The following is a 12908-nucleotide window of genomic DNA, read 5'->3' as shown; positions in this document are numbered from 1 at the left end:
AAAATTTAAAAACCAGACAAAAATGAACCGATCCAATTTTAGTTTAGATTCAACAGGTGAAAGGTCATGTGCCCTTCGAAAATCATTTTGCAGACCAACACTCAAGTTAGAAACATTTGATGGCGTTTCTCTTCCATTTATCTCTCTCTTTTCTCCTTTGCACGCTTTAATGTGTCATGTGACCTTACATTGAGATCAAACGCAACAGTGGGTTCACATTGAACGCAAAAAAAAAAAAAAACTATTTCAAAAATAATTCCATCTTTTTCCCTGAAGTTAATGAATTAAAACCACCGTTGAGGCCATTTTTCCCCCGCAAAGTGGGGGTTGGCCTTTTCGGGGACCGTGGTTGTTGTTTTTTGGTCCCCTTTTTTTGAAGCAATGTTTTACGGCCGGATGCCCTTCCTGCCGCCAACCCTGTTTGTCGCCTTTTTACGACAAACAGGGAATTACCAGTGAACTGGTACTCAATTAGCCAACCTCGGAAGGATGACAGGCTGAGTCAACCCCCCTGGCGTTAATTCAGCGATAGACCGGGATTCGAACCCAGGATCCTTGGATCCTAAGCTGGCACCCTAGCCGCTAGCCCAACACCAGGGACTCCTGAAGTTAATAAATTGTACAATGCAAATTCATCTTTGGCAGTTGCAGAATTCCATGCATTTAAAATCCAGACAGAAACTCTTCCAAGTGATTCAGAATTACCCCTTGGCCAAAAATAAGTAAATAAAAACTGCTGTGATAAGGGAAACCTCCAATTGCTTTATCACCGTAAAATGCAAAGGTCATGCAAAGGGATGGCTCCTGGATTTCTCCCCACCAAGGTTGCGATGCATGTTTAAGAGCATTATCAAAAACAGTAATATCATTAGAGGTTCATGGAAATTAAACAAAAACTAAAATAGAGCAAATTAAAAAATTAAACCAGGGTTCAAATAAAAAAGAACAAGACCGAAAGTCTAACAGTGGCGTAGCCAGGCTTGTAAAATATTATAAACCACAAACACACATGATTAGCTTTTTAAACTGTCGCTAATGCCGTTTATAACATTAAACAAATAAATTTGGAGGAATCCCGAAATCCATAAGGTAAGTTTTACTTACAGAACCGAGGGAAGATCTACTTTAATCTATATACCCCACAAGGATTGGGTTAATAACATGCTATCAAAAAACTGAGGCAAATTCCTTACTTCTGCGGTTGTTAGTACCGTACACCGCTTATCATCGACTCATGAACCATACACCGCTTCAATCCATTTACTTTGTATTCACGACATTGGGATTAAAGTGTTATGGTTATATTTTGCGATATTATTGTTATGAATTTTGGGGTGGAGTAATATATAGATCAGGTAGATCTGTGTAGGTATCATGCTCCGACTGTTGTGAAGATTAAGAACCATTTTGATGTACAAAAGTAGAGGACCTGTTTAGCCCGAATGTCGGTTTACGCTTGTATATTTGTGGTGATACGAGGATGGCCTTGTGATAATTATCGTAGGGGTTGTGTTAATTTCCCTGTTTGTGAGACCTTGTGATTTATCCTTCGTCCCACATGGAAACGCATGAGACAGGTAGAGCAGGAAAGGTCCAAAACTACCACACACACCAATTAAAATCCCCCTACAATAAAACTCACCGGAAGTGCAGGCAGGAAGCGCCCATGCATTGCGCCAGCATGGCTATAAAACATTGCTCAGGCAGGCTGAGGCCATGCCCACCTCGCGACAGATTGGTCGAGGGGGTTTGATGAGGAAATCACACCAATGAAAGGCCAGAGTAAGGAAGGACTTATGATTGGCCAGGGGCGAGGCAAGAAGGAGCCAGCTGATTGGCCAAGGGAAGATTATAAAACGGTGAAGAGAAACCGGCATTTTTCTCTCTGCCCTCTCATTTTTGGATCCCTTGGTGCCGGCCCTCGTTCGCTACTGCCCTCACGATTCCTCCACTCCGACCTCTTGCCCTCGAGCCTTCCTTCACCCTCGACCCTCGATCCCTTCTGATACAGATGTTGGGTGCATCGCAGTTCCGTGCCAAATTCGTAAGGACATTGCATGGCGGAGCAAGCGGGCTGCACGCTCGTTCGCTTCGTGCAGGAGGCCTTCATCGGGGCCGAGCGAACAAGGGCAAGTCGAGGCCTTGTTGGCGCCAAGGCGTTTTGGCGCGCACGGAGCCGCGTCCGGACTGCGCACACAGGGCCGACGCCATCCCGGACGAAACCCGAGTGGTTGAGCTAAGCCCACACACACACACGACGCTTTATTTTCATATATTCTTCCCTTGTGTGTGTTATACATCTGGTGTGGGAGCACTCCAATGTAGGACATTTAGTTGACCGGTGCGTTTCCTTGTTATCGGGTTCCGTTAAATAAACCTGTTATTTTTGTATATTCTAAATCGGTTTTCGTTCGAGTTACTTTTTGCAGGTTTGAAGACTGCTCGGAGATCGCGTCAGGTTAAAGCTTCCAGCTTCTTCATCTTCTCTCTTCCTCTCACGCGTAGATAATAAATCCGCGATTGAATAACGCCTCGAAGTAACACTCGATTGCTATCCGTGATTTCCCGGTCTTCACCAAGGGGAATCACGTGACATTAATATTATTACTATTACAAAAACGATACTACTGAAACAATACACTACTGTATTAAGAAACCTGGGCTGAATTTGTCTGAAACAGCCTGAAAATGAGGCAAGAAGCCGAAGGCCGACACGTACCATTTTGTTGGAAGAGCCGTAACATCGATGATTTCGATATTTGATGGTCATTTTAACCATCAGTTTGTTTGTGTTTCACACTGAATGAAAAACGTACAGGTAGAGCTTGGTGATTGTGACATGACAGGTTCGATGATATGTTCGGCCTGAACGAAATTGGAATCAAAATGCCGGTGGAGAGTCAGCCGCTGTACCGCCGTAATGACATCAGACGTAATCACATCACCCTGTCATGTGACCAGATCCTCAGCTCCGATTGGTATACATTTGCGGGGACATACATACATAAATACGGACAGACAGACAAGACAGACAGACGGAGCAGATCACAATATCTCCCCCATTTTTTTTTCAAAAAGCCTGGGAATAAATATATAATTTGAAGGGAATGTGTCAATGAATACACCTCTGTCCAGGTTAGATGTCCACCCACTGCTACATATGATCTCAATTGAAGGTCACATGGAAAGTTAAAGATCACTTGAGAAAGACTGCAAAAGAGAAAAGGGAGATAAGTGGAAGAGAAACGACATCAAATGCTCAGTAACTCATGTTATGGTCTGCAAAATGATTTTCAAAGGGCACACGACCGTTCACCTGTTGACCCCAAAATTGGATTAGTTCATTTTCATATCACAGTACTGTACCTTAGTTGGGCCGAGTTTGGTTGACATCCCTTCTGTGGCTCGCAATATATCACGGCAACAAAGATTTTCAGTGAAAGGATACCTTAGACATTTGAGATTTTGAACACAAAATATAATCGGTTTATCTTTGTATTACAGTCCATACATCTGCCAAATTTGGTTGAAATCCCTTCAATGGTACACAAGTTATCATGGTAACCAAAATAACGTTAATGGATGGACAGCCATATGGATAACCCCAAACAAAGAAAAATAGCTCAGCAAACACAAATAATGCACACAAAATGAAAGCTGGGAAACACTCACTGAAAATTACTTGGTGCACCAATATCTGCTTTCGTTATCCTCTTTTTCGGCTTTCTAGTCTTTCTGATCCTTTCCCTGGTGGCAACAAACACCGACGCGTTGCTGGGGTAACGATTTGTCGTGATGTCCGGATTCTTGATATCCACTGCAGCCAACCGCAGGTTAGACCCTTAGGGCAGTCACAAAAAAACACCATACACACTCCCTTCAGAAATTGCTGTGTGAACGCTGCTCAAAAGATCTTTCAGCAGGTTCGTAAAGAGCCATTCTGCCGATCATAAGCACCTACAATTTATATCAATGTCCTTTTCACACTGATCATATGGCATGGCAATTTCAATACAGCAAATTAAAATGTCCAGGAAGTAAAAACCCCACATCAGAAGTGATGAGATACAAAGCAAGCCACCATGCAAACTTAAAGACTTGCTTTTCTCACTGGCGGCATCACGCTGAGAGACATTGGCGTGGTTCGCGTGTGGCTCCCGCCTTCGCTCTGTAAGCAACACAAGTTATGTGTCAATCGGTGCTCAAACGACATACATTTCTTGGTCTTCAAGTAGCTGTGCAAATTGCCACTTACCGCTCCTTTGCTGCTGTAGCCTTAACTTATCCTCGACGGCGCATCGAAAAAGTCGAGCTTCTTGATTTTGTGCAAAATTCAGTCCCATCTGAAATTTCTACAAGATGGACGAGTGGGGAGGTGGGGAACTTTTAAGATCACTTGAAAGCAAACCGTAATTGTTCCAAAAAAGCCAGTCTGAGAACACAACAGACTAGAGAGTTCATAGAACACGATACCCCATGCAGTGTTCAGGTATATACTGAACTTCAATTCTAATTAAATACAGATTTTAAAGATCAGGAAAAAAATCCAAAAGTTTTGTGCTACTGAAGTCATCTTATACACCACCCTTATACACTGCAATAAGACGACGTTGAGTCGCAGTCTATTTATTGATCACCATCGAATTCAGCGTCAATCGGCATCTTACATTGGCATATCACGGCCTCTTCTTCACCCCGATCGACTCTACACCCTCACATGCTACGCCGTCTCATGCTATACAGTCAACCCTCGTTATTCCGACCCCGTTTAATCTGGAAATCTCGCTATCTGACCAAAACATCTCGGAACAGATTTCCACCATTCATTTTATCCCTCTAATCTGCAAAATCGGTTATCCGACAATCTCGCTAATCCGACATTGGGTGCTGGGAACAAAGTAGTCTGGAGTAACGAGGGTCGACTATGTATCTATATATATCATGGTTCTTGCAAGTATTAAAACGCCGATTTGTGTTCGACAATGTTCAAGTACATAATTCAATTTAAACAAGAAAGAGCAACCAGAGTTTGCATGCCCTCACCAGGATGTGTTTTCAGTGTTTTTAAAGGCTTTTGTGTTAAAACAAATATGGCGGCCGAACCACGTAACCGATGACATTTTTTTTTTCTCCCCCAATTTATCCCTAGATTATGCTCAAGAAATTTCATCTTGATCGGATGAAGTTTTGTACTGGTCGATTATGACATAATCAACATATTTTATTCCCTATGGAGAGTTCTTTACAATGAGCCATGTCTCCATTTTTTCTATTCAGTGCTTTCGGAGATAGAGGTTGAAAAGTTTTTCAGTTTTTCCAAGATGGCGGCCGAACCACGTGGCCTATGATGTCACAATTATCATTTAAAAATTCCACAGTTGGATTTGCACCTATGGTGAAATTTTCATGTCAATCGGACCAACCTTTGCAGAGAAAATCATATGTATTCTGTGCGGACAAACAAACAGACAGATGAAAAATCGGTCAGACCGAGGACTTGCCGGAATGTACTTTTTTTAATCGGCCATTTTGGACAAATATGGCGGCCGAACCACGTGACCGATGGTCATCATTATTTGTTTTCTAAACTAATTTATTCCTTGATGATGCTCAAGAAATTTCATCTTGATTGGATGAAGTTTTGTACTTGTCGAATTATGACGTCATAATGGAGGCACCTATGACATCATCATTAACATATTTTATTCCCCATGGAGAGTTCTTTACAATGAGCCATGTCTCAATTTTTTTCTATTCAGCACTTTCGGAGATATAGCGGTACAAAGTTTTTCGGTTTTTCCAAGATGGCGGCCGAACCACGTGACCGATGACGTCATCGTTATTTTTTTCTTTCCCAATTTATGCCGTCATGTCGCTCAAGAAATTGCATCTTGATTGGATGAAGTTTTGTACTTGTCAAATTATGACGTCATAATGGAGGCCTTTGGCCAAGAGAGTTAAAAATTGGGCACAGTCTATTCCAGGGCAAGCCAAATATGTGTGTAAAGTTTGGCGATTCAACGTGCAACGGTGTAGACGTAGTACTGCGAACAAACAGACAGAAACAGACAAACCAACCGATCAACATACTTGCCGGAATCTTTTCCGGCAAGTAACAGACAGACAGACAAACAAACGGACTCAAATGCAATAACCTCTCCTCTGGCGAGGGTAATAAAGGTTTAAAGGCATATCAATAAATAAATTCCAGGTTTTACTACCGTTTTACCCATGTCTATTGCATCACCCAATCCAACCCGTTGCACACATTAGTTATTTGTGCCTGTTGTTTGTCCTTTAAAGCATCCTTAAAAACAGTAAATTTCCTGTTTGGAATGATTTTCCATTTTGTTTAACTGCAGGACAGACAGAGTAAAAAATATTATCTCACTCCTCTCTGTATATGTGTGGCCAGGGCGCATTCTGAGCCAATACAAGGTACAATAGCAAACTTGTCTTTCGATACATGTTCTGATTCGTGTTCAAAATGTAACATTTGACTTAAACAAGTTGTTCCAAGATCATAAACTGACAATCATAAACTGATCAGACAGACAGATGGACAGACATTAACCTTTTGCTTAACCCCGTTTTGCTTTGGTGCGCGGGGTAATACCAGACAAGGAAAATAAATCTGATCAAATGAAACAAGTTTAAATCCTTCAAAGATTCCAATCTACTTAACCGTTTGAACCTTGAGCTCCTTGGACTTTCAGCTCCCCCACCCTGGGCTCCCTGGATAAAAATCACTGAAAAGTTGAATTTGTTTTATTTCAGTTTTCTGCCTGTAAAATGTTGTTATAGCCCAGTAATTGCAAATAAATGATATTTTGAATCATGGACCGTCTTGCTTTCTTGTTGTTGAGTTTAGCACCAGTACTCTACTTTGTGCTTAGCGGTTAGGCCTGGTGTTGGCTTAGCAGTTAGGGTGCCGGCTTTGGATCCTAGGATCCTGGGTTCGAATCCCGGTCGATCGCTGAATTAACGCCAGGGGGGTTGACTCAGCCTGTCATCCTTCCGAGGTCGGCAAATTGAGTACCAGCTTGCTGGGATGAATGATCCCGGTGTGTACCCCGGTTTAGAATAGGTACACCGTATCCCTGCGCATCGTAAGGAGCGACTAAGGGTTGGCATCAGGAAGGGCATCCAGCCATAAAAACATTGCCTCAAACAGGGAACCATGATTGTCATGGGGCCCGCAAGGCTAACCCCCGCTGTAGCGGGGAAAAATGGCCTTAAAACGATCATTCATTCATTCATTTCACTCTACTTTGTGCTGACAGTCAAACCAGCAGTTATTGCTCGGCTTTCCAATGCACAATAATTCTCCATAAAAAGCCTCCCTCGCACTTCCTGAGCAATTAGCGTCAACACAGACCAAAGATTAGGTGTAGTGTAATGGAGCCGCTAATTGCTCAGGAAGTTGCATATATATATCTATATATAGCATGTGGCAGCCAGTAGACCAGTCGCATAGTGTGGTATGAAGTGTAATCTCGTAGGATTTCTGTGCTAAAATTGATATTTTTGCATTTTCAGTTTGATTTGGAGTCTAGTTGTTGAAAAATGATGGAGTTCAAATTTTCCTGTCCCAAGATCTCATTCTGGAGCCCCGCTGTCTTCTGGGTACTATCATAGGAAATGCTTGTGTTATGCACAGCACAGCTTCGCTTCATTAGATTACAGTAATGCCCAGCTCATTCGCTCTGTATGCAATGAACAGCTGCTCCTCTCCATTCAGGACACCCTCTCTGACGATGATGTTATCCTAAACATGACAAGTATGCATCATTCACCTCAGCCAATTTTGAAGAGGTACTACCAGGTAGAGGTTAATAAGATAGAAAACTACCGCAAGCATAAGGCTCTCTGGCCTTGCCCCCCCAGCTCTCTCTGGGCTCTGTCCCGCAAATATTCCTACAGGTCGCACAAGATCTGCCTGCAACCCTCTTATGGTTAAACTGCCAAAATCAAGACTCTCTGCTCACCTTCGCTCCTTCATTCCTCTTTTCTCCCACCTCTGGAACAAACTCCCTCACTCTCTTCAATCCCACTCCACCCTCCAGGTCTTTAAAACAGCTGTTCACCACCATCTCTTATCTTCCCCCATCCAAAACCTTGATCTTTTCTATCCCCGATAATTTCACCCCAATTCCACTTTTTGAAATACCAACTTCTGACCTGGAAGTCCTTGGTGTCCTTGTGTTTTATACTTCTCCCACCCCCCACCCCTTCCCACACCTCCTTCCCCCGAGCCCTCTCCCTCCCACACATCTCCCTGCTCTCAAATGTTGTGTGCTCTCAAGTGTTTGTGTGCTTCCCATTCTCTTGTCTTCCGCTCCCTCTTTTTATATAATTTGTTTGTCTGGTTGATTTGTTTGTGAAGTCAATGTCAGCTCTTTCACGAGCCTCGATTCAGTATACAAAAAAAACATCAATTCAGTTTTCAAAACAGTTTGAAAACTGTTTGAAACAGTTTGAAATCAGTTTCAAAAAAAAAAATGCAGTATACAAAAAAATACAAAAAAAAAAAAAAGCATCTGAAAAAACTGATATCTGAACGGCTTCCTAATGTCCAGTTCGTCAAATCGCTCCACAAAAATGAGCCTGCCAATCTCGTCCTCCCAACAGCAGCTAGCATTGCTATGGAATTTCGGTCTGCGATGCTGGATAATGACGACACAATTGACCACTTGGAGCAAGGCAAACATTCTACGAGAGGAGATGATGGAGTACCGAAACTGATCATTCAACGGTAGCTTTGAAGACTTTGAGAATCCTCCGCCACTCCAGTTCTTCCTCACTCATCTACTCTTTGGCCGTCATGTTCTCAAAGTTTCTGGAATTCGCAATGAAGAAGTAGACAAAGTTGTCGACGTCACTTGCCAGTTCCTCATCCAAAATACTCGAACTGATCGTCAGGTGAAGCATCAACCAAAGAAGGAAGATGGGGTTCAGCAGAATGTCCAGACACCTCTCTCAATTGGCCTGCCCCTCACCATTGAAGAAACCAAGGCTAAACTGTCTCAATCTGTCCCTGCTCTTGAAAGAGCATCTGAGGGTTCTCCACCTTGTGTGCTTATTTTGTTGACACAATGGCTGTGCTGCAGGGCATGAGGAAAACACCGACCATGCACAAGCTTTCTGATCTTCAACAGGCATTCATCAAGCGCATTGAGATAATGATGGTTGGCTACGATGACGGCAGAGTGGTATTTGACCGTTACCTGGAGCAGTCTTTGAAGAACAAGGCATGCCAGAAGAGAGCAGCAACGTCCACTGAATTTGAAATTCACCCAGAAATGAAGCTCACCATGTCTCTCAAAGAGAGTCTATCTTCCTCAAAGACCAAAAGTAGACTGACAACCATGTTCACCCAGGGTTTGCTTGAAAACTTTGCTGATAACATGACCTTCAAGCTGGTTGTTGTGTCCAGCAACAAGATAAAGGGCTACAACTTTGAAGAACATTCACACGAAAAGGCCGATACGCTTATTTCTCACCAAGTCCTGTCATCTGTAGCTGAGAACGCTTGGCGGGAGATATGTGTTTGGTCACCAGACACTGACGTTCTCACGTTTCTTCTTGACCTGGTCTCTCATGGTCGACTGGGAGCTCTAACTTGCCTCAAGTTCTTGACCGGTAAGGGCAGAAAATACAGAGAAATTGATGTAGTAGAGCGAGTGCAAGTTATTGGATGTCACAAATGCTAAGGACTCATTGGACTCCACAATTCCACCGGCGCTGCCTGGGGTGGGAAATTTGTGGGTATTTCCAAGAAGTCCTGGGTTGGTGCGCCTACATGAAGCTTGAAGAAGATGACTCAGCAATCAACTGCTTCAGGGTGCTTGGTGAAGGTCCTATTCCGAGTGTCCTGGTCAATGGCGAATTGCCACCACAGGTCAAAGGCTTGGAGCAGTTCATCTGCCGTGTGTACTGCTCAGCAGGTCCCACAACCGTATCAGCTCTAAGATGGGAAACGTTTCGTTCCAAGAACTTGGAGGGAGAGATGTTACCTCCTACTCGTGCTGCCTTACTACCACATATCACACGTGCAAATTACATTGCCATGCGTGATCATACACTACCAACTGTCCGGCTCTTCCTCCCATTGAAGAAAATGGTTGGAATGTTAAGGAAGGTGTTTATGTTCCAGTGAGGTGTCTCGCCCTGCCCGTCCCTCGAGCTGTGATTGAACTGACGAAATGTGCATGTAAATCAGGGTGTAAAGGAAGGTGCAGCTGCTTCAAGAACAGACTTCCCTCTACTTCTCTCTGTAAGTGCTTTGGCAGCGATTGTGGAAACGTAATTAAGGATGATACCTACGACGATGAGGATGATGAATAAATTAGCAAACAGTTTAATGTGATGACGATTGATGTGGATAAGGACAAGGATGATAAATAATTACGTTTTTGATTTGTATTTGTATTTTTAATATTACTATGTACTTGTGTAAATTAAAACATTCTGAGTTTATCAAAAAAGGACAAACCGAAGGTACATTGCCAATTTTTACAACAATTCTTGTAAAGCATGTTTTTCATCCTAGTTGGATTACATTGTGAAAAAACCCATTAATAAAGGTGTACATTGTGATTGGTATTTTCAGTTTTTATTTCATATATAGTCTTGTGCAAAAATCGCTGGATCATCTCATCAGACGGTTCAGTTTAAGTCGGGTCCCTTGATGATGCACTGTGTAGATTGCTCGGGATGTGTCATTTATTGACTCATCTTCATAAATAAATAAAAATCCCCCAAGCAACTCATGTCGGACACATTGATTTCTTATTTACCCCAAGATAAGCACAGGGTTATTACAGGACAGGGGTACATTGACGGACCACCCCCCCACCCCCCCGACCTTGCCAATGACGGGGGGGGGGGGGGGGGATCAATGAATGTATATGTCACTTTAAAAGTGTCAAAAATGGATTCAGGATCGTCAGAAACCCCGAAAACAACTCTAAGATTATGAAAGTAGGTTCATTTTAAGAAGAGCTAGGCCCAGGGGGTCATAGGGCAGAAAGGGCCCAGCTGGATAAGGACCCAGGGCCAGGAAAATTTGAACCCAATCATTTCCCTATAGTTTGACCACAATTCAATACAGAAAAGCAAAACAATCAATTTTAGCATGAAAATTCCACAGGAGCTACTTTTAAGAGCACTTCACAGTGCTCTCACCACTAGCAAGGGTAGATAGACGTTTGAATAGCAGCAGGTAAACTGACCGCTAGGGTTCAAAGGGTTAATCACCGCGACTCAACATTGTCACAAAAGTCTTGCACGAATACATTGCCCTACCATCGACCTTTAATTGAAACTCAACCAACCCGCAATCACCACTGCCATTCAAATTTAATCACAGTTTACGTAGTCCTTTCTTCGCCTCCTTCAAAAAAACCATAACTCCACAAATCACTACCTTCAAAACCTCTCATCAGCTGTGAATGTTCATGTGTAACAAATACTTACATCCCCTTGAAACGTGTGGAAAAACTCAGCCGGAGCTTTGTACGTGAACGAAGTGTACATTTCTTGCTCAAAGGAAAGTCCACCCTAATGCAAGACAGTCAAAAACAAAATGAAGATTACAACATGTACATGCATTTGCAAACTATGGTGACGAGAGCTTGCACATCATGGAAATCTCCTTGGGAGGGAGGGGGCAGTGGGAACTCTGACATTATTTTTCACATTTGGTTTTGACTTCCATCACATCAAAATTCCTCCAAACCATTGCGTTACAAAGATAAGAAAAGGAGCACAACACGTTGCCTCATGGTGCTCTCACCTTGAGGTTGTAAACTCGAAAAAAGTACGAGCGCAGCGGGTTGTCCTTGACAAAGCAAAGGACCCCACAATGCTTCTTCTGCCAACATCCATTTTCTGCCCAGAAAACTTGCACCACGGCTGTCGCCAGGCTCTATTAAGGAAAGAAAGAGGAGGTGGTTGTACAATAAAGTCTATAAATCAAAATAATGACAAAAATACATTTGGCATTACAAAAGCAAGTCAGTACATCGTACTCAACTTATGCCTCCATTTAGAAAAGAAAGATGGATGGAAAATTACACAGTGACTTCAGACTTATTTTTATAGGCCAATGCATATGACACATTTCAATGTCAAGATATGCACATGACTTCCTTGCAAGCCAGATTACACAATGCACTGCAAATTAAAAGCGAGTGAACCGATTTATAGGTGCTATTTTAAAGGAGCTAATTATTCAAACGATGGCAACCTGTTTTACTCCATTCAAGAAAATATTTTGGTGTAAAAATCCCAAAGATGCTCCTCAATAAATGTGTTTATTTAAAAACTGCTTGACTGTTATTCTCGACTATAGACAAATCAACAAGATAACAATAAAAAAGAAATAGGGGCAATACCCCCTGGGCGCTCACCTGGTAGAATAAAGCAGTATACTGCAATGACAAAGTATTTTAAACAGTATCACTGTATTTTAAACAGTATCACTGTATTTTAAACCGATTTCAATGGTTGCTAGAACTAGAAGACAGGGCAGCATGTACAATCAAACGAACATAATCATAAGACTTAAAACAGACAAACAAAAAAAAAATACCTATTTCGGGGGGGGGGGGGGGGGGGGGGGGAAACCACCACTTTGGATCTCATTCACTCCAAAAGGAACCCTCCCCCCCCCGCCCCCCCCCCCCACCTCGTACCTCCTGAGACCACAATTTTTCTCCTCGCCAGGACGTATTTTCAGTGGTTTTTAAGGCTTTTGTGTTAAAACAAATATGGCGACCGAACCATGTGACCGATGACATCATTATTTTTTCATCTTGATCGGATGAAGTTTTATACTTGTCGGATTACGACGTCATAATGGAGGCTCCTATGACATCATCATGAGCATATATATTGTTGCGAAT

The 12908-nt window shown here is 42.6% G+C and overlaps 1 protein-coding gene across 3 annotated transcripts in view; it reads right to left on the bottom strand.

Moving 5' to 3' along the window:
* The window catches only part of WASL (WASP like actin nucleation promoting factor), a 99939-nt gene that overhangs the window by 52183 nt on the left and 34848 nt on the right, over positions 1-12908 (bottom strand). The window contains exons 2-6 of one of the 3 annotated variants that reach the window (XM_068135900.2): positions 11798-11929; positions 11479-11562; positions 4256-4352; positions 4103-4168; positions 3673-3841 (exon numbers count right to left, since the gene is read on the bottom strand). In XM_068135900.2, the coding sequence (XP_067992001.1) occupies positions 3673-3841; positions 4103-4168; positions 4256-4352; positions 11479-11562; positions 11798-11929 (548 nt within the window). The remainder of the gene's footprint in view (positions 1-3672; positions 3842-4102; positions 4169-4255; positions 4353-11478; positions 11563-11797; positions 11930-12908) is intronic. The other 2 variants (XM_068135919.2, XM_068135909.2) reach the window with 2 other exon arrangements.

This window comes from Myxine glutinosa, chromosome 1, assembly GCF_964187855.1.
Source record: "Myxine glutinosa chromosome 1, kmMyxGlut1.1, whole genome shotgun sequence".
NCBI classification, from domain to species: Eukaryota; Metazoa; Chordata; class Myxini; order Myxiniformes; family Myxinidae; genus Myxine; species Myxine glutinosa.
Note: the sequence above shows the minus strand (reverse complement) of the source record. Positions and strands in the feature narration are given on the sequence as shown.